Source organism: Egretta garzetta, unplaced genomic scaffold (assembly GCF_000687185.1).
Source record: "Egretta garzetta isolate BGI_Z169 unplaced genomic scaffold, ASM68718v1 scaffold293, whole genome shotgun sequence".
NCBI classification, from domain to species: Eukaryota; Metazoa; Chordata; class Aves; order Pelecaniformes; family Ardeidae; genus Egretta; species Egretta garzetta.
This window is the reverse complement of record NW_009259318.1, coordinates 1,921,311-1,942,034: the sequence shown is the minus strand read 5'-3', so window position 1 is coordinate 1,942,034 and position 20,724 is coordinate 1,921,311. Positions and strand designations below refer to the sequence as shown.

At 44.9% G+C, this 20,724-nt stretch overlaps 2 protein-coding genes across 2 annotated transcripts in view; both read left to right on the top strand.

Moving 5' to 3' along the window:
- The window catches only part of ARHGEF5 (Rho guanine nucleotide exchange factor 5), a 38,161-nt gene extending 20,638 nt beyond the window's left edge, over positions 1-17,523 (top strand). Inside the window, 16 exon segments of the mRNA XM_035892086.1 lie at positions 475-4,063; positions 5,717-5,720; positions 5,863-5,940; positions 6,301-6,365; positions 6,680-6,942; positions 7,892-8,052; positions 8,930-9,082; positions 10,481-10,610; positions 11,512-11,586; positions 13,470-13,559; positions 13,894-14,048; positions 14,718-14,833; positions 14,836-14,869; positions 15,281-15,351; positions 15,671-15,775; positions 16,058-17,523. Coding sequence (XP_035747979.1) covers positions 490-4,063; positions 5,717-5,720; positions 5,863-5,940; positions 6,301-6,365; positions 6,680-6,942; positions 7,892-8,052; positions 8,930-9,082; positions 10,481-10,610; positions 11,512-11,586; positions 13,470-13,559; positions 13,894-14,048; positions 14,718-14,833; positions 14,836-14,869; positions 15,281-15,351; positions 15,671-15,775; positions 16,058-16,212 — 5,229 coding nt within the window. The 5' untranslated portion in view covers positions 475-489 and the 3' untranslated portion in view covers positions 16,213-17,523.
- Positions 17,524-20,526: 3,003 nt separating this feature from the next.
- Positions 20,527-20,724, top strand: part of NOBOX (NOBOX oogenesis homeobox) — a 17,879-nt gene continuing 17,681 nt past the window's right edge. The window contains exon 1 of the mRNA XM_035892081.1: positions 20,527-20,623. Within this exon, the coding sequence (XP_035747974.1) occupies positions 20,527-20,623 (97 nt within the window). The remainder of the gene's footprint in view (positions 20,624-20,724) is intronic.

The window sequence follows — 20,724 nt, the reverse complement described above, 5'->3', positions numbered from 1 at the left end:
CTACTAGAAGAAGTCATGAGTATTCGTCTACCATGTCCTGCAAAAATTAATAGGGATTTTGATTATTTTCTTGTTCTCTGAATGCCTTCTGGTGTCCCCTTTTGGGTTTGAGAAAGACAGCTGTGGCCAACACTTTTCATAAATTGCACTGCAGCCATTACAGAGAGATAGCACCTCTGGTCTTTGACCAAAGTCACTTTCTGGATTTGCATGTAAAACTAAAAAGACACTAGTAGTTTCATTTTGTCATTACTCTCATATTGCAAGCTTACATTGTGTGTTTGCCTACTCTCAGTCTTGGTATTTGTTTCCCAAGTCTCATCACTCACTTAAGTATGTATTTTTCGTTTTTTTTTTCTCAGTTTCTGAGTTTCTCTCAGTACTGCATTAGTACTTGTTTTTAAAAGTCTCTTAAGACAATTAGAGCCACCCTATCATTCTGTAGTAGTAACAGAAATATGCATTTTTCTTTAGCAGGATGTGTCACTGATGGAGTCTGAAGAAACCAGTGAGGGAGGTACCACTCCCCCAGAAGCCAGCAGCGCTGTTGGAGAAGCTTGGGATTCTACAGCAGTCAAAAGAGAGCATCATGACCCTCACGCATCAGCTGAAATGAGCACCAGCCTGTCTGACTCTGCAAAGGGAGCAGAGCTCAGCACTCCCGAGGATTGCCTTTCTGCTCCAGGGAAAGCAGCAGAGATGCTGGGCAGACCCTCTAACCCTGTGCAAAAAGTGCCAGCAGGACTGGAACAAGAACAAGGTGATGCAGAGCCTCAAGAGGGACTCTTGGAAGGAGAAATGCTTTTAGAAGAGGATGGACTGGATTGTCCTCTGAAACTTAAGCAAGTAGAGCTGGTTGACCTGGAAATCAACCAGGATTCTTCCTCTCCCAGTACAGTCCAGGATGGGCCAGCCCCTGGCAATGCCATCCTGCAGGCTGTGGACCTCAGCACTGAGTTTTCTCAGTGCCAGGCAGAACTGGCTTTTTGTGGCTCAGACCCTCAGGCACGGCATCCAAAACCTCCTTTGGCTGATGCCATTTCCTCTCAGAAAGAGACACCTAAATGCTTCTTGGTGTGTAAAACCATTTCAGAGGGGCATTATAAGGCTGAGCCATTTTTGGATATGATCTCCACAGATTCTTTGCAGGAGGTTGATCCTGGTGCAGAGCAGAAGCAAAACAGCAAAAAAGTGGCACCAGCAACTGATGAGCAACCTACCTCAGAGGAAGCAGTAGAGGACATAGCTAAACCTCACACTTCTGAAGATGCTAAGGAAAGCACAAGAGCACTCCAGCGTTCGGAAGGGTTTTCCTCTTCCCATCCATTGTCTTCCACCTTATCAGATGACAGCCGAATAAGTTCACTACAGGCAGAAGGAAACATCTCAGCTGGTGAAAAAAGGAATAGCAGCATGGTCAAAGACCAGGGAACAATAATAATTCCTAAAGAAAATTCATCCGCTTCCAAATGCCTTCATCTTGAAGATGATCAAAGAAAAACAGGGGGCAGACCTGCCTCTCCAACAGACAGTGCCTTCCAAGCAAAGGATACTGCTAAAAAAATTGAAGTGACTACTTCACAGCATAAGGAACCAGCACAGAAGGCGGCAGCATCTGAACTTCAGCGGGAAGAGGAGAAGAAATTGTGTAAAGAGCAGAATCTGCCAGAAGAAGGAAAATCTTTGGAGCCCAAAGATCAGAAAAACAAGGAACGAAATGAGCAGGAACAACTACTGCAGAGGGAAGAGCTCAAAGTGCAGGAAGAGCTCAAACTGGAGGCTCTGTCGTCAGCTTTTCGGTCAGAGATAGCTTCTGTTCCCAGGCATAATGTGGACTTGTGTGGTTTGGAGAATGTTTTTTTGGCTGAGCAAACAGGATCAGCGTTTCTTCCTGGGGAACCTGCCTCTGTGGATCAGTGTCCTGGTGAGGGTGTACTGCTAAAAGCTCACGTTGCAGAAGCAGGTTCTGGATGTCAGCCACCTGCAGTCAGCCCTCTGTCCTCAAATAACCCAGTGGGTGAAACTCCAGTGGTGCCTCCACACACATGTCGTATCTCTGACCAGGCAGAAGACCTAGAAGACTCTGGCCGCTTTTCCATCGGTGGTCAGGATATTGGAGAAGCTGACTGGGATGTCAGGACAAGACTGGGCAGGGAGGATGAGCACAGTGATGAGCATGGAAATGCTGTCCAAAGGTCTGATAAAAGGGGTGCATCATTCCATGGAGGAGCGGCAGCACCTTCTAGCACAGAGAACCCAGAGGCTTCTGTTCCAGCACACCCTTCCTCTGGCACCAAGAACTTGGAACCACCTGATCCCATAGATCCTCATCCCATTAGAGAAAATTTGGGAAAATCTGAGCTTCAGGACTTCATTCCAGCTTTAGCCTCAGAAGTCACCTCTGTGGCTTCAACACTTGGCCCACAGCAAGAGGGTGATAGTGGAACAGCCTCTGTGACCCCAGAGCACTGTCCTGACACCAACCTGAACAAACTGCTAGACTCTGTAGAGAAGCCAGCCAACCAAGCTGCTTCTGTACAAGTGCGACACCCAACATCAGGGGAAACTGCTATCGTAAGTACGGATCCAGGGGAGGCCAACACTTCCCATGAACTTCTTACCTCTGAGGAAGGCTTTCATGAAGACCTCAGAGGCCCGTCTTCTTTCTCTGTAATATACACAAGCTGTCTCCCTCTAGAGGGGAGCCTTCCTGAGGATAGGAGGACTGTGTCTGTCATTGCAGGGCCTCTGGAACCACCTGAAACATCAGGCAGAACTTCCACTCCCCTGAACCATGCAGAGACAATTCAGCAAAAACCCCCAGAAAAAAGTGCCGTCATCCAAGGAAAAGAAATGGGACCAAATGTGGATCATGAAGCACAACAAATACCTTTACTTGATCAGCCTGACTGCAGTATAAACCACAAAGAGCCTGGATCCAGAATCTCCAGTGTCCTGAGCACCCTAATTTGGCCCTCTGAAGAAGATACAGTCCTTGCTGTGAACCAGCAAGAACAACCTCTGTCCCCTGTGTCACACTCAAGCCTACCTCTGGCATCTGAGCCTGATGTCAAACAGCTTCCTCATCCTCCTTGCCATGCCCAAAGCCCCAGTAAAGCTCAGGCCCCTGCACCTAATGCAAACCACCTTGCTCAACCTCCAGCCCTTGGAAGTTACCAGCCGCTGGCTCCTGTATCCTCCTCCAGGCCACATCTCGACTGTGGTATGGACGATAATAAGTTACTAGCCATTCACCCTACTATAAGCCATCCTCTCCGGACTGCCGCCTCTGTGTCTGATTCTAACACTGTGGCCTCTGCTTCCGATGGAGAAGATGTAGCGGAGAAAGATGACCTTGTTCCAGTAACTAGAGAGTGGGATCTCGGTGACTCAGGTACCCATGATATAGAGACTTCTGATGACTCAGGGGTCAGTTTGTTGGCCAAAAGCTTTTCTACTGTTGGAAATGAAGCATTGGCTGGCTACTCTGACACCAGCCCTGAAACAGTGTACCAGCACATGGATATGCAGTGTGGAAGATCCTCACCTGACCAGCCTTCTTGGCCCTCGCTGGAAGGCCTGATAGCATCCACAGACTCCAAGAGCAGAGACTCTACACAGCCACTTCCGATGCTAGCGTTCACCAATCCAATCCACTTCCTCCAACTCAGCCCTCCATCACCACCAACCACCAGAACGACCTGCCAAGAGGAGGAGGTCTCAGGGGAGCTGCGATGGGAGCAACAGGCAGGCATCTTTGGTGTGGACACAAAGAACATCCAAGCTCCACTGTCAACCACAGAGAAAACAGAAGGTGAGAGGAGGGTCAAGCAAAGGATGGAAAGAGAAGGAGGACACCAGTTGGTAGCTCAGCCAAAGGAGGAAATGTCCAGACATCCACCCTTGGAAAAATCATCAAGTTGGCCAGACAAGAAAGTGATCAGAGTAGTTGCACAGGAGCCAGCAGCCAGTCAAGAAAACCCAATTAAACGCAGAGTAAAAAGCAAGGACTGGCATCGTCAGGGCCTGAAGAGGATGTCAGTACCACCAGACATCTTGCAGGGTGAGTCCTCTCCTCCATTTCCCCCCCAGCCCCCAAACTTAGGTAGGATTAAATCAAATAGTCAATGTGATAGAGAGGCATGAAAGCTGAGAGCTCGGCATTGCTCTTGTGCCTGTCTGGTAACACTCCTCGCTGAGTCCCCTTGCTGCCCTGCCCCAAGCTCCCTGCTCCCAGATCTCCCCTCGCTCCTCTCTGCTGCCCTGTAACCAGTGCATCCCGCTTGTTCTCTTGGGTAGGGCTGCACTCAGGGGCTCAGTCCCCTCTTTTCACACTAACACCTGCAACAGAGAGCTCATCTCACTTCATGGATCCCTCGTCCCTTGGCTTTGCATCCAGTTTCTCTTTTTGTCCCTTCTCCGTGTTTAATGAACTGCCACCCTTACTCAGTGACACGGGCTATTTTGGCCTACCTGCAGGATTGAGTTTCTTGGTGGGTCTCAGTTCAGAGCTTCTGCCCGTCGTCTCTGCTGCCATCACATGGCCGTTGCATTTTGCTGCACTTGTAGCAGCCCGTTTCCAAGCAGTAAGGAGAACGCATGCACACACCCGCAGTGGCCCGTATCTGTTACCGCATGTTTTAGTTCCTTGTCTATTTGCTGCCTCCGTTTATTTTGCAACTGACACCTTTAGGTTCCAATCTGACCTTCTGAAAGAGATGATCTTCCTGAGAATGTAGGATGTGAGATTACAGATAAGAATGAAAATTTGTCAAATCCAAGGTCCCAACTTGCATAGAAGCCAAATCACTGATGTCACAAATGGAAAACATGCATCATCTGTAATGCAGCTCATTCAGGCAGTACTTACTGTCAAGATGCATGGCTGTTCTTTATTATATCTTATGTGATCTTTAGACATACTTGCTTCTTCTCAGCTCTTAGTTTATTTTCCAAACTCCACAACGTGCCGGATTTTTGGCACAGAGGAAAAGGATGGGGGCATGGAGGGGTGTAAAAAGTTTGGCTTGAATCAAGATATGTTCATGTGTTTGAGCTGTAAATCCTTGGTTCCAAATTTTAAAATGTTCCAGGCAACAGTACTATCTTTCCCCAACCCATACTTACAGCTCAGTCTTTGGGCTTTCTTCCTTGTCCTGCTTCCAATGAATTTTATACGGAATTTCTTCACACCTTATTTAATTAAATCCCTTACAAAACAAAAGAAAAATCCACACTTTCCCCTTTTTGCATAAACAGAAGATGACTCAAACAGCAGTTTGTGAATGCTCTCATAGTACATAAATGTGCGAATTGGATTACAGCATTCATTCTCAGGCCCCATCTCTTCTAAGACTCTTCACAGGAGTGACTTTGTTAGATTTTCCAGCATTTCCTCCCCAGAAGACACTGAGAGTTTTTTCAGGTCTCAACATCCGCAAAAGAAAGTCTTAAGACTTTCAGATATGCCTAGTGACTTTGGGTCTGTTGATCCTCTGATGCCTGGCCCAAGTTGCTGGAAGGGGAAAGGCAGCACCAAATAGGCCCCACAGGCAGTGTCTTCACTTGGGCAGCCGGAGAGGGAAGCTCTTGGAGTTACTCTCATTGCTGAAAGTGTCAGCCTTTTTCTTTGTATAAAAAGCGAATGTGGCTAAGTAACAGATGTAAAGTGTAAGTAATGTCAAGGATTATTAAAACCAGAATGTTTCTGACCCAGAAATAAAGGTCAGGAGGGCACCTGTATTCCAGCCCAAGACCATCACTTAGGTGGGGTATAGGTAAGTGGTATCTGTGTATCATTTGGATTGTAGCTTGACTGTAAAAACGGACTTATGAGTTTACTTTCTAATTGTGTTATATTCATCCAGCTTTTCCTCCAGAGGAAGAAGTCCACAAGACACACAGGGAACCACCAGTCAGTTCAGAAACAGTTATATTGCGGTAAGTCTCTCAAAGGCCCCTTAGAAGTTGCCCTCATCCCCCTGTAGCACAGACACTTGATGCTCTCTGTTGTTCCTGAGGGACCAAAGATGATGATAAGGAGTAGAATACTATAATAAAATTACTTAGGCCTGTATTTCAGTCTGTGCCTTCCAGAAGAGGACCCCATTGCAACAGAAGTATTTCTGTCCCTTTAGAACAGTGTTTCCATTAAGCCAAACTTTGTTAAGTAAAGCACGCGGAGCTTGAGCCTGTTGGAAAGAGAGGTCCTTGCTGTGACAGATCTGTTGATAAGATTTGGATAAGCTGGTGCTGTGCTCTTCATTCACTCTTTGTTTCCAAATCCTTATTCCCCGACAGAGAGAAGAAACCTGCAGATGCAAGGGAGAACTTCAAGCGCCGGCACTCCAAACTGATAAACTCCTGTAAGTACCTTCTGCCTGGAGTTCTGTGGCAGACCCCTCTCCTCCATCATATCTCCTGCAGTGAGCACAAAGGAGAGGGGTTGCTGCCACATGGTAGCAAGGAGGGAGTGTTAGAGAGTGGTGTTCAGTGGAGGCAGTGAAACCAGAGTCCTGAAGTCTACTCGGGCAGCTGGTGAGCTTTACTTACAGCAGGCGCATGTGGTCTAATATATCCAGTTATACTAATCTGAGACAGTAACAGAGTTTTCTCCAGATTGAAGCAGAGGGTGAGTAGCTGCTATAGAAACTGTAAATGTATATGCCTCTCTTCACAGCAAGATTGCTGTATCAGGAGTACAGTGATGTGGTTCTGAACAAGGCCATTCAAAGCCAGAAGAGAGTGGATTCTTTCGCAGAGGATATAGAGTCGAGTTTCCCAAGCTCCCCGAGGCTACGGAGGAAAGTACTGTCTCCTCAGGACTCGTATTTGCAACGTCTGTCAGTCTCGTCTACTGCGTCCCTCTGGCAGGATATCCCTATGATACGGGGCAGCAGAATACTCCTCAACATGTCCCGCGATGAGCAGAAGCTGCAAGAGGTAATGGACAGGTGTAACGAGGTAGATGGGTGATCTGTAGTCAAGAAAGAGTCCCCAGAAGAGTGGTTAAAGTGGAGAGCAAAAATTCTGATGTGGGAATGCAGGTGGTTGAATGTAGCAGTCAATTCTACCTATGTAAGCAGTATGGGCATGTGGTACCAGCACTTGTGAAGTAGTATGCTGAAGTACTACAGCACTGAAGTTCAGAACTGTAAAGAAAAGGAGCACTGAAGGATGGGCTCTGGACCATATCAGTAACTTCATGAAAACAGACCTGGGGAAATTGGAACGAGATGAAACAAGGAATTTTAAGCATGTTTAATGCAAAAAGGAATATTAAAGTAGAAGACTTCCAGCATTCTCCCACACATAAGCTTATGAGCAATGCTAATAAAGTCACAGTGAATTGTAGCTGCTGGGGTAGAGCGTGAGTTTTCCAAATTGACTTGCGTGAGCTGCAGGGCTGAGAGGAAACAGGAAGACGTATGGGTTCGGCAAAATGGTACATAGAGAAACTGGTTAAGGAAAATGAGAGGAACTGAGAAGTGGATCTAGAGACAGAGGCAAAACCAACAGCATTGGAAACATGATGAAGGAGAAATGGTGATCATGATGAAGGAGAAATGGTGATGCGGATGCTGGAAAACTTACAGGCGCATGTAAAACAGGGAACCTAGTGAAAGCAGAGTTGAGGGGGAATAAAAAGTAAAATGAAAGCAGGTAGCTATTTTTCTTTTAAGTCATACCACAAGTCTGTCTTTGAAAGAGAGAAAGGAAGACTATATATAATGGCATGCTTGCCCTTCATTCCTAAAGCCTCTCTTCTGCAATTACGCACTACTTATACCATTTACTGAGAGGTTTTCTTGCTTTGCCCCATCTCCTCTCTGTAAGATTCCTCACAGACTTGCATAGTTTACTGATGCTGTGCTTCCTTTCATCTCTCCAGGCTAAGTTTGAGTTGATAATGTCTGAGGCTTCATACCTGCGCAGTTTAAATGTGGCAGTGGATCACTTCCAGCGATCAGCAGAGCTCCAGGCAATGCTCACCAATCAAGAGCGTCAATGGCTTTTCTCCCGCCTTCATGATGTACGCGATGTCAGCGCCAGGTGAGATATGGCCCTTTGCTTCCAGGACTAACACCCTCCATGAAGCACAGACACAGCCCATCATTTCTGTCAATAACCTCTCTCACTCCTATTCTGTGTGTTCGCTGACCTGAAAGGTAGATACACGCACGCAGCACTTTGTGAGTGCATACCAACACTGCCCCGAAAGGAACATTCACCTTTTTAGGTGACAAGGCAATGTAAATCTTTGTGTTAAGTCCTAGATATTATGGCACAATTGTGCACAGAGCTCATTGCAGGAAATCAAAATGTTCAAAATGCTACTGTAGCCATGCCCTATTGGCTTCAACTACAACTAAACTTGACTAACTAGACCTCAGCCCAAACCAAATGCAGTTCCTGCCAAATACAAGACAAAAGAAGCAGCTGCACAAGAGAGGGGGGAAAAAAAGTAAGTTACAGCCATCACTTGACAGAACCTAATGTGAATCAACTGAGCGTAAGTCATAAAATGTAGACATGACCCCACATGCAAGGAATCCTGTATGTTGAACAGAATTCTGTTCTGCTTTTCTCCTAGCTACATATATCGCTAAGCTAGTAAGGTTTGCTGCAACCTTTTCCATTTCTACTAGTGGGATTATTCTGGTGATGTCTTAATTTTCAGTTGTTGCCTGACCATGCCTTTAGAAGTATGACCTCTCAGGAACAGAGGTTTTACGCCTCTGCTTCTTCCCTCCTGATATCTAGCCCTAAATTGTCATTGTACAGGCATTATGCTCTACCTAGAAGTAAAGAGCTGTCTTCTGCTTATATGTGGGCTGTCAGGATTTTAGAGGACTGAGGATGTTCCTGCTTTACTAAATGACGTTGGTATTTCCCTCTCCTTTTATGGCACCACAACGATGTGCTGCAGTTTCCTCTTTGACTTGGAGGAGAAATTTGAAGAGGACATGTTCACCTTCCACGTGTGTGATGTGGCGCTGAAACATGCCCCCGAGTTCCGCAGAGTGTATCTACCATATGTAACAAACCAGACATATCAGGAGCAAACCTTCCAGCGGTTACTGTAAGTTTTTTCATTTGTTGCACCATTCTTCCCCGTCTTATTTCCCTTGCTGCACCTCGGATATTCACTCTTTCAAATGATGGAGAATGCAGCAGGTACAGGCTTTTGGGCAGCTCTCACAGTACATCCCCTGAAGAACAGGCAGGAACCTTCTTCAATTCAGTGGTGTTTGGGACAGCAGGACAAGTGCTACTGCAGGCTCCTCTCCCATAGCACTGGAAAAGGAAAGAATAATTAATATATGATTGTGTTGCAGGCTGTTCTTTCTGTCTAGAGAGCAAAAACGACTGTCCTGGATAGCAGTTTTCAGTCTGTGGTTTTCAGACTACTAAGAACCTGAAAGTGATAATTTCAAATGAAACTTCCAACCTCAACCATTCTGTGGTTCTGTAATTAAGAAAAATAAGGCTGCTGTCAGTAAGCTTGAACTGGCTATCCAGGAGTCTTTAAAATGGACTGAAATTCCTGGGGCCAGAGAACACCATTGGTCTCTCTTGCTCTGGGTGGTGGAGTGGAACACTTCTTGCCCTTCTTTTCTGTACCCGGTGGCGCAACCAAGCATTGCTTAGGCAGCGGCCCAGTCCTGAGCAAGGTTTCCTTGGCACTTTTGCACTGCTTCCCTTCATAACAACCCAATTCCAGTGAAGCTACAGTGATTCCAGGAGAACACACTGTTCCCAACAGGTTATTCAGGCACCATCTCTGGGTGCTGCTGACTGGGAGAGATCGAGTCTTGCAGTTGATTCCCTTCAGGGAAGGCTCAGTTCCACACAGAAAGGACCTGCAGGATATTGTCTAGGGCAACATCTACTGGGCCTACAAAACCTTCTTCCCCATATTTTCAAGGATATGGGATTGGCTATTCTGGTGGCCAGTGCTACTTTCATACCATTAGCCTTTTATCTGCTGCTGCCCAGTGTGGAAAACTGGATGGGATGGCAGTGGCTGTGTTTAAGAGGGTGAGAGAGACACTGGGGGGAAAAGGCAACTGCTCTCAGGAGCAGTGACAGAGGGGAGGCAGCTGTTTCCAGACCCTGGACACAGGCCCTGGAGCTGGACCATGCAGTGTAAGGGAAGAGTACAAACCACCACTGTTTCTGTGAACGGTGCCCTACTGATAGGGGGGAATCGAAATGTAGGTGTTACTTCTGGCTTTTATTCCAGAGGGCTGTGGCAGAAAAAGGAAAGATATAATAACAGTTGTACTTCTGTCCTTCTATAGCTGTTGTAAACCCATACTTGCTCTTCCTCAGCAGTGGCACAGTTTCTTGACATCTACTGCCCCAGGGACAAAACCTGACTGTTGGGAGTACTCCAACACTTGCTGAAATCTGATATTAGGAAGACTATTTATTTGCTCTGATGCCTGGATGTCTTCTTTCTTTACCACTCCCACAGCAATGGAAATGCAGGGTTCCAGCATGTCCTGGAGAGACTGGAAAGTGATCCAGTATGCCAGCGCCTCTCACTTAAATCCTTCCTCATCCTCCCTTTCCAGCGCATCACTCGACTCAAACTCCTCCTACAGGTAACTGGTGATTCTCTGCTTTCCTACAGTTTCTCTCAAGCTGATCCTTCTTCAAGTCTGAAAGTCATACAAATATGAGCTAGCTCCAAGCACTGGGTGGAAGGACTGCATACAGCCCTTTGTGTTGCATCTGTGACAAGTTTGGCAAGATAATCTAAAGCCACTCTGTTGCATATATTGTGTATATGCCTTTGCAAAAACAACCCATTTGTCATTGTGCAAATGCCTGCTGTGCGTTAGACCAGCACCAGGAACTGGATATGATAGCCTCTGTGAGGCGGTACAGTTTGTACACTGGTTAGGACTTTGTTGCAACACTACTTCACATACTCCAATAAATAATGTATGGAGTCTTATCAGAACATGTTGATTTATGTTTTATTGAAGTTTTTTGGCTTCCTGCTAGGAAAACAAAGCGAGGGTTCCTTGGCTGCCCTCTGGAAGGCAGCCTGTCTCCACTCTTTGCTTGCAACGTTGACCAATAGGGGCCTTCCAGACAGGGAACCAGCAAGTCCCTAATAAATTAATTTTGAGCTCTTTCTATGAAATTCTTCTTTTTGATTATTTGAGCCTTTTTTGAACAGGAGAAAAAGCATCAGGCAAAGAACAATTCTGTATGTAAGGCTGTTAGTGTTTGGATTAGTGGTTGCTTCCTATGCCATGTAACTTGTACATGATAGTTAATACAGTTAGATTTTCAGGGATGCCCTGTTCAATGCAGCTTTTCAGAAACGTTCTGCATCTCAAATTTCTGGTCTTATCTCCACATCTTGTCACCTACTATTGCTTTAATCTCCCTTGAAGTTGGCATCTTGGTGTTTCCTTGTTTCTCCTACCCCTCCCAGATACATATATCCAGCTTTCCCTGTCTGCTTTATGAAAAACTTCTTCTCTCACACAGAACATCCTGAAGAGAACTCGGCCAGGGTCTGAGGAGGAAGTGCAAGCAACACAGGCTTACGATGCACTTGAAAAGGTAAGGCCGTCAACTCATTCTGCAGCCCTGCGGAAGGGGATGTGGGGGTTTTGGTTGATGGTAGGCTCAATATGAGTCAACAATGGGCCCTGGCAGTCAAAAGGGACAACTGTATCACAGGGCGCACTAAGCACAGCATAGCTAACTGGTTGAAAGAAGCGATTGTCCCACTATACTCAGCATTGGTGCGGCCTCACCTCGAGTACTGTGTGCAGTTTTGGGCTCCACAGTATAAGAAGGATGTAAAAATATGAGAACGTGTCCAAAGGGTGACAACAATGATCGTGAAAGGACTAGAGGGCATGACTTATGAGGAGCAGCTAAGGATACTAGGTTTGTTCATCGTAGAGGAGAGGAGACTGAGGGGTGACCTCTTTGCTGTCTACAACTTCCTTGTGAGAGGAAGTGGAGAGGGTGGTGCTCTTCTCCCTGGTGTCTGGTGATAGGATGTGAGGAAATAGTTTAAAGCTGTGTCAGGGGTCGTTCAAATTGGGTATTAGGAAAAAGTTCTTCATTGAGAGGGTGGTCAAGCACTGGAACGAGCTCCCCAGGAAAGTGGTCATGGCCTGACAGCGTTCAAGAAGCGTTTGGACAACACTCTTTGATATCTGGTTTAACTTTTAGGTTGCCCTGTGTGGACTCAATGATCCTTGTGGGTCCCTTCCAACTCAGGATATTCTGTGATTCTCCACAGCCATGATGCATCACATAGCTGCAGGGCACCTAAGTGGCCCTGTCCTTTTTATTTATCCTCACCCTTGTTGAGGGCCTTTGTCATTGATCCTCACCAGTAACAAATTAATGTGTTCCTGTGACTCTCCTGCACGTGCAGTGTAGCTGTGGCAGAAAGCACTGAAGCAGGAGCCAGCTGGGATGCAACTGAACCGGCACAATGATATTGAGCTGCTTTTTTCAGGACTCTCCAGTCTCCTAACTGCCAATCCCCTTTTGTGTTCCTTACCTTTGTCTAATCAGTGATCAACTACTGCCCCAGCCCCCTCAAGAAAATATTGCTAAAAATATTGGGAAGACATTACTCTATTGGATCCTTTCTTTTATCCTATTTATTAGAGAGGCAATATTTAAAGTCTTCCTGGGACAAATTGTTATCTGGAATTTGTACAGCAGCATAAGCTAGAGTTGTTCCTAGCTAGCTCCTGCTCTGTATAGTGATCATTTGACCTTCTTGGAGCATCACTCTCTTACAAGCCCTCCCCTGTTCTCTACCTACAAGACGAGTTCAACACGATGTATGCTTCCTTAAAGCTCTTAGGATTGCATCTCCTTGCTGCACAGCTCCCAAAGCACTGCAGTCTGAGGTAGATGGACAAGATGTCATACGCTGAAGTCCTTAGACTCCAGCTGTGTTCAAGCCAGCATTATCTCTGTGACACTGTTATCCAGCTGCCCTGTATCACCTCAGGCAGCTGCGTAGGCAGTGTACAGGCTGAAGTACCTCTGTTTCATTGTGTCCTGTCCTCACAGTTAGTAGCAACAAGCTCTGGGTTGTAGGAAAATCGGGGCTGATGTTTATCTAATTGGCCTCCTGTGTTTACAGTGGAGCATCTAGTAAGAGCTACTTCCAAATGACCAGCAATTCAACCTCTGTCACCTGAGAGAGATGTCTCTAGTACCCCCCCCGCAATTGTTAAAACAATACTTACCACAGAGACTTCATCTAAAGAACACCTTCCTTAAGAAAGAAGGGTGATTGCTGTAGGTATGGAGAAGCTTAGTATGCTCGCCTGGAAAAATACTTCTTTTGCAGGAGGATGCCTAAGGAATTGTCACTTACAGTGACTCTTGAGGGGCTCCTGGGAGTAGTACTGATCCCACCAGGCAGTTCTGCTCCCACCTCACCGACCATCTGTTTTCCTCTGCAGCTCATCAAGGATTGCAATGAAAATGTCCAGCGCATGAAGAGCACTGAAGAGCTAATCTACCTCAGCCAGAAGATTGAATTTGAGTGCAAGGTGAGCTCATCCATTTCCTGGGCCTTGCTCTAGCCTAGTGTATTTTTTCTCTTTCCTCACAAAGTCACTTGCCCTTAATTTTTGTTTTCCTCTCCAATATATACAGAATTGTTGAACCAGAATATCATACACAGGTCAGCTCTTCATCAGTGCTTCTCTTGCCCAATCATTCATGTCAGCCTTCAGCTGAAGGTGCCTACCATGACTTACTCCTGTCCAGCTGGAGAGATGAAAGCACGCTTCCTCTGGAGAAAGGCAAAAATGCAAATTTAAACCTCATGGATACTGATTTCTTTGTACACACTTGACATAAATGTTAATTTCTGTCTTGCAGATATTCCCACTCATCTCACAGTCAAGGCGACTTGTGAAGTGTGGTGAGTTGACAGCACTAGACTTCAACACCCTGAGTCCAAAATGGAAAGTCACCACCCGTCCCATCTACCTACATCTGTTCAATGACTGTCTGCTCCTGTCTCGGCCGAAGGAGTGAGTGCTTCAACACAATTCTTGCTGCCCCTTCTAAAATACCTGTCTCTTTCTGGGTCTGTGCTTTGGTGAAAGAGTCCTTTCCCTCTGCCTGCCAGCAAGTGGCAGCATTTGTCAAGTCACTCTCCTAACCCTACATTATGTGAGTATCGTGCAAGTGTGTGGAATCTGATAGTCTCAACTCTTAATTACAACATATCTTCTGGTCCCTAGTGCAACACTTCCATTCTGCCTCTCCATCTCTATGATGTGAAACACTTGAATAATAACAATTTATTCTAGTTTTACTTGGTAAATAATTTCTTCCTAAAGGACAGGATGATTAGCTACTGTGCAATTCGCTGGTTTGTCAAGAAACTGAGCGAGTTGTTGGTTGGCTGGGTTGGAGTTTTGGGAGGGGGTACACGTTTTTGTTTTTAAGCTGTAAGCTATTGAATGAAATTCTGACAGGACAGAGCTTAGTATTTCTACCCTTTTCATTAAGTCCCCTCTCTCTTCTCTGGCCTTCTGAGACTTCTGGCAAGAACAAAGCTTAAGGTGCCTGAAGCAGATGAAGACTCATTAAAAGCCTTTTGCTTTCCTGACATCAGAAAATGACATGGACTCACTTTATAACCCTCATCACCTTAAAACTCACAACTTGTTTTTGTTCCTCCTCTTTACCTGCAGGGGTGGACGTTTTGTTGTGTTTGATCATGCCGCTTTCTCAGATGTGCGTGGGGAGAAGTGTGAGATGAAACTGCATGGAACAAACAAAAATGTTTTCCGACTCTTTCTACTTCAGAATTACGAGTGGAGTTTTTGTTTTTTACAGAGACACAGTAAGAGCTCAAGGTTACCCTCGCTATATCCCACTACCATAGCCAGACACCTCCCAGGAGCCTGATGGTTGTCCCTCAGCTACCCAAATGCTGAAATTTCAAATGCAGCTGCTGAACAGAGGACTTGAAAAACACCCTCTTGCCATAACAAGCACCTAATGAACCACCTTGCTCCTCTCTCATCATAGTCGCTTGTACAATACTACCACGTTATGTCATACCATCAGCCGCCAAAAAATGGGAGCTTTTGCCTTTTCCCATCCCCCTTCTCTACTTCCACTTTCTCTGCTTCCCCTAAGTACCCTCCCCAGCCCCTCCTGTGAGCAAACCTGTACGCGCACACATACTCATTCCCATCATCAGACTGCTATCGCTCACACATCCTGACACCTATCTGGTGATGTTTTCCAGCAGTGAGAAGCTGAGGTGGATCTCTGCTTTGGCTCCTCCGCGAGGAGAACTGGACCTCCTGGAATGCCCTGGTGAGACTGCTCTGCTACTGCAGCAATGGGGGTGGCCTGGCTCAGAGGAGTTGGCGTCACTGGGAGGTGGAACATCCCAAAATTACTCCAAGGCAGAATACTTGCCTTTTTGTAAATGGGCTTTCCCTCAGTGCCAGGTTCTGCCAGTTATTTCCCCTGCTTTTACTCCTCACATGAGGTAGAAGACCTGTAGTCTCCCTTCCAGTTTTCTGCTCTTTAGTGTTTGGGCAGTCCCTTATCCCCTGCTTCCTCTGGGGCTGATGCACACAGGTTTACTGTTGCTTTTTAGTATACCGTTACGATCTTTCCTTCCTTTTAGATGCACCACAGGTTCAATGCGTAAAGAGTTACAAGGCTCGGGAAAATGATGAGCTGGCTTTGGAGAAAGCAGATATCATCATGGTTATGCAGTACAGCAATGATGGTGAGTAGAATGAACAGTGGCTATCTTAAATTACGGGTAGGAAGTTAGTCTAGTAGTGTAAAGCTTTAACGACATAATCAGGCTTCAGAAGGAGCCTCTCATTCCTGATTGTTGGATGGAGAGGATGAAGAGACTCTTCATCTTCATTAAGACACATTATTTGGAAGCTGAAAGGGAACCTTTTTCTCTGATCTTAGGGCCTTGTTTGGAGGGGGCCTTTTGGGAAGAATGAAAAAATGTTTGCCTGTTTTGTCTCATGTTGTGCTTTTCCCCACACCACAGGATGGATAGAAGGGGTAAAACTTTCAGATCGGGAGAGAGGCTGGTTCCCCTCAGACCACGTGGAACTCATATCCAGCAAACACGCGCGGCAGAAGAACCTGAAAGAGGAACAGCGTGTGAAGAATGCCAAGCAGCAGGTCTTCTGCAAGAAATAAGACTCTACTTCATTTGGACCTGTACAGTCTCCCTGCCATGGGGAAACCATCTTTTTTTATTGTGCCTCAGAAGAAACATCTCTGCAAAGAACATAATACAGCACTTTGACAGAACCAGGTGCTTTTTGCCAAAGAAAGCGGGAATTCAATCAGGAAAAATCATTCAATTCCTCTGTGTGACCAGGACTATGGCAGCAACAGGAGGAAAAAAAAGTTGCATATATTGCTTGCTTTTTGGTAGTAGGGAGGGACTTTAATTGGACAGAGGTCTGGGATCTGGACTTCTGAAAATACATTCCTGGTTTTGCCACTGACAAGTTGCAGGACCTTGGGCAAGTCACTTCAGAATTCTGCCTCAGTTTTCCCATCTGTGAAATGGGGGTAAACTTACCTACCTCACTGGATGTTGTGAGGCTAAATTTGCTAGTATTAGCACAATAAGAGTTTTGAGTTCCTGAGAAGGAAGGTGCTAAGTGCAAAGCACAGTATAATAGAGGAGAGTTTTCCATTTGAATATCCTCTTGATATCTTGATGGTGTTGATCTCCATAGTGTAATTTCCATTTAGAGCAATTTATCTATTTGATCGTGCAAGTCTACTGTTTTTTAGATAGGCAAATATTTCCTTGTACCTAAATTTAACTCTGTCCCAGCATACTGTTGAGTGTCCTTGACAGCATTAGAAAATCCACTTAAGTGATGTTTTCAGAAGCCGCTGTGATGATTTCCCCCACCTTATGAGGCATCAAGCTGAAGAATCTCTTTCACAAAGGTCATCTCTCTTCTGAACAAGTGTCCCAGTAAGGCATCTGAAATGACCCTTTTTTACTCTGCCTCCCAAAGTAGAACAGTGGCTTTTTCAAAGATTTTTATTACATGTTGGTAGATGCCCTGTACAAAAAATAACCATGACTAGGCATATGCAATGAAGTGGCACTTCCCTGCTGCTCTAGATCTGATAGCTGACGTGGTATTGCATGCACCATTTTGCACACTTATAGAAAACACTGAGATATTTAGCCACTGTAGATAAAGTCAAAATATATACCAGGGACTTTGTTCTTTTTTAGAACTCTCTGGTTTTAAGTCCGGTTTACATGCAGTCCTGCTTTTGTGCAGAACCTGTCTATTTGGGGACATGCCTTCAATTGTAAAATACTGTTTCTGTGTTAAACTGTTTGCGTTCAGTTCAGTCAATGCAAGATCAAGTATAAGAATCAATACACCAAAGAAAGCAACGTGTAGCCTTCTTGCATTTAATATATTTGAAGAATTAGTTATCTTCATATCTCCAGCTTTCTGTCTCTGTAACATTCTGCCTTTAATTCCCATTTATGTTGTATCTAGTATAGCTTATTACAGCCTATTTATATCAATAATTTTAGCTGGATTTAAAAAAAAAAAAAGGTTGCTTTTAGTCCTAATAAACTCATGCACTTCTCCAGTTAAAATAAAAAACTTTCTGCTTTCCTTGTTACTTAGGTTTTTGTTTCAAGTATAAGTAATATATATTCAGTATTTTCATTATTTTTTTCCATATAACTTTCCTTTCTAAGTGAATATTAAATATAAATAGCTATACTTAGCAGAGGCAGCAAAGAAAGCTTGCTTTACCAACCAGCGTGTTATCACCAGCCCTGAAGCGACTGCTGCTGCAGGTTCCATAGTGGTGTTGGTCATCAGTATTATCGAGGTAAGCTAAAGGGATGTTAAAGGGATGACCTACAGAAGATGGGAGCCCAGTCCACTATTAACAGCAAGACAGATGATGCAATTGTCTTTTAATCTATGGTCCAGACTACAATCTGCCTACACTTTTTTTTTTTTCCCTAGAACTGAAGCTGGTCCCAAGCTAAGAACAAAAGCAAAGCCATACCTCAAACTAAGCGACATAAGAAGAGTTATGATCCTCAAGAACTCCCATGAACGTTCAGAGACTCAAAATACCTGCTTGTCCCAGGTCGTCATGAATTTGTGCAATACATAAGTCATCAGGATCACCAATGTCTCGACCAGGATACAGAATGCTGCCATGGGATCAATTCAGTAGGGCTGTGTCACGCAGGCAGTCTGAGGTGCCCCGTATCCATGTCGGCTTCACCTTTGCTACTTGTGTCAGGAAGAGGCAGGCCACTGATACTGCCGTTCTAAATCAGAAGTCATCTTGTTAAACATCCTAAAGTCAAGAATTCTTTACTCTTTCAAACTCTGCTCTCAAAAACAACCAGGCATATAATTCATTAGAGTCTCCCAAGGTGGTGTCTGTGTTAAATTCCCTATGTTGTTGTTAAAATTCTTATTGAGATAGGAAACTTCAAGGCCACTGTTGTTGTGACTGACAGGACTTCTACACTGTAACTAGTTGGATCAAAGGTTAACTTCTCCCTGTCACAGGTACAGTCTTTACTTCCTGTTGTCAGGTTTTTGTATGTTTAGGAACATTTAAGGGCCAGCTTACGCTTCTGAGAATAAGTGCTTATACCCTGGTTTACTTTGATTTCTTACATTTCAGATAGGCCTCAACTTCTCACTATTTAGTTAAGTTTTTAGCCCCAGCACCATCCTGCCACCAAAATCCACAAACCAGCCTGCACTGAATTGCTTCATGCTTTTTGAAACTGATTAACATCCCCTTGGTTTGTACAAACTTAATCAAACTAGTACAATATCACTTACAACTGCACATTCAGGAGGCAGGAATCAAGTTGACAAGAGTATGTGCTGTGCCCTATTACAGTCTTAATTATAAGTCAGGATCTCTCCCTATATTATTCAATGTGGAGAACCTCATTTCCCAGAAAATCGGTATTGAACAGAAATAGAAGTATAGAGTTTGTCAGCCAAATCTCTAAACTTTTCTAGTAAGATCCCCCAAGAAGGTCCACAGACTAACAACACTGTACGAGAGATGTGTCTTAAACAGCTGGCTGTAAACTGAAGCATGAAGAAACCATCATCTCCCACAGGAACCTGTGGAGACTGATGTATAGCGTATATGGACAAAAGAAATTCAGTATTTCTATATGGAAAAAAACCTGACCTTCAGAGGGCAGTTACACTCATTTCTTTTTGTGGTAAGAAGAGCAATGAAATACAACCATGAACTACTTTTTAAAAAGTTTTGTTGAGAATCTGAGAAATTCGTGGTTTATAAACATTATGACTGCTGTCATTTTTTCTTCATATAAGAAAGTATAATATTTATATAAATATGTATCTGGCTAAAAATAAAGCTCTCAGCCCTAGAGACCTATGGTGGTCCCTCCTAAAAGAAAATAAATGAAAGCATTCTCCACAGTCCTTATTCCCTTTCACAATACTAGAAGATGACATTAGGACCAGAGTTCTGTAAATAAACACAATCTTGCACAGGAACAGGAGCCTCTGAAGCAGTTTGTGATTTTTTTTAATCTTTGAACTTTTATCTGATATTGAAGAGGCCCCATCCCCTCTAAGCTCAGTTTTGTTTTGTCAGCTGAATCCTGCTAACAATTTAAATGCCATTTTAGCTGCAATAACATTCCAGCCAGCACGCCTTCCACTTGGTGACTGAACCAGGTGCACTGTTATGACTAATTACACCATCTCCAAAATGCTGGCACACATGTTTCAGGTTACACTCATTTAACATAATAAAACTACTCTCAGGTGCAAGCATCTGGCAGAAGCAGGACCTTTGATGCTAGAGCGAACCTTGAACAAAGACAGGGCATATGGGGAAATATACAGTAGGAGAATGGTGCCTTGCCAGCAATGAAATATTGAGCCAACAACCAAGATGAGGATGAAGGATGTTGTGTCTTGGAGCAGCAGAACACAAGTAAATCACGTTCTTCAAGCAAGCACTGTCTTCGCTGTTTGCAGACATGCAAGTTGCATTTACAGCTGGCTGCGCTTCACTTGGTGGCAGGAAAGCTGTACACAGAGGATGCAAGAGCAGAGGACTTGGCTTCTGGAACCATCACGACCTAAGTTGCAGCACAGGTCTCTCCACCAACTGCAAGAAGAAGGAATTCAGAGAAGCCAGGCTTGGTTCACTCCTGCCCTTCATCTCATGTAGACACCTGCAAGCACACAAAACTGGTTTAAATGTTGCATGAGCAGATGACAACACCTGTAGTAGTGTGAGAACACTAACTGCCCTGTTACCACTCTGTTAGGGGCCTTTTTTTTTTTCCTCAGAATTGTTAAGTACTGAGAGGACGTGAAATTACAGCACCTAAAGGTAAAAAAGTGCCGTTTATTTCTTGCAACCAGTAGTTTATGCAGAATCAGAACCACCACTGAACAACTGCAGCCAGAGCACATACGAAAAATGAATGTCTTCCTGCCAGCCCACACGGAAGATAACGAGGTTCATCTCATTCATATTACACGATCCAATTTTGTAACGCCTGGGTTTCCAAGGCGCGGTTAGCGACACTTACGCCCCTTCCTCACAGGAGCTCACCAAGCGCGGTCTTTCAGGGGGCGCCGGGAACGTTCCCGCGCCCAGCCGGCGGGGGCCAGGCTT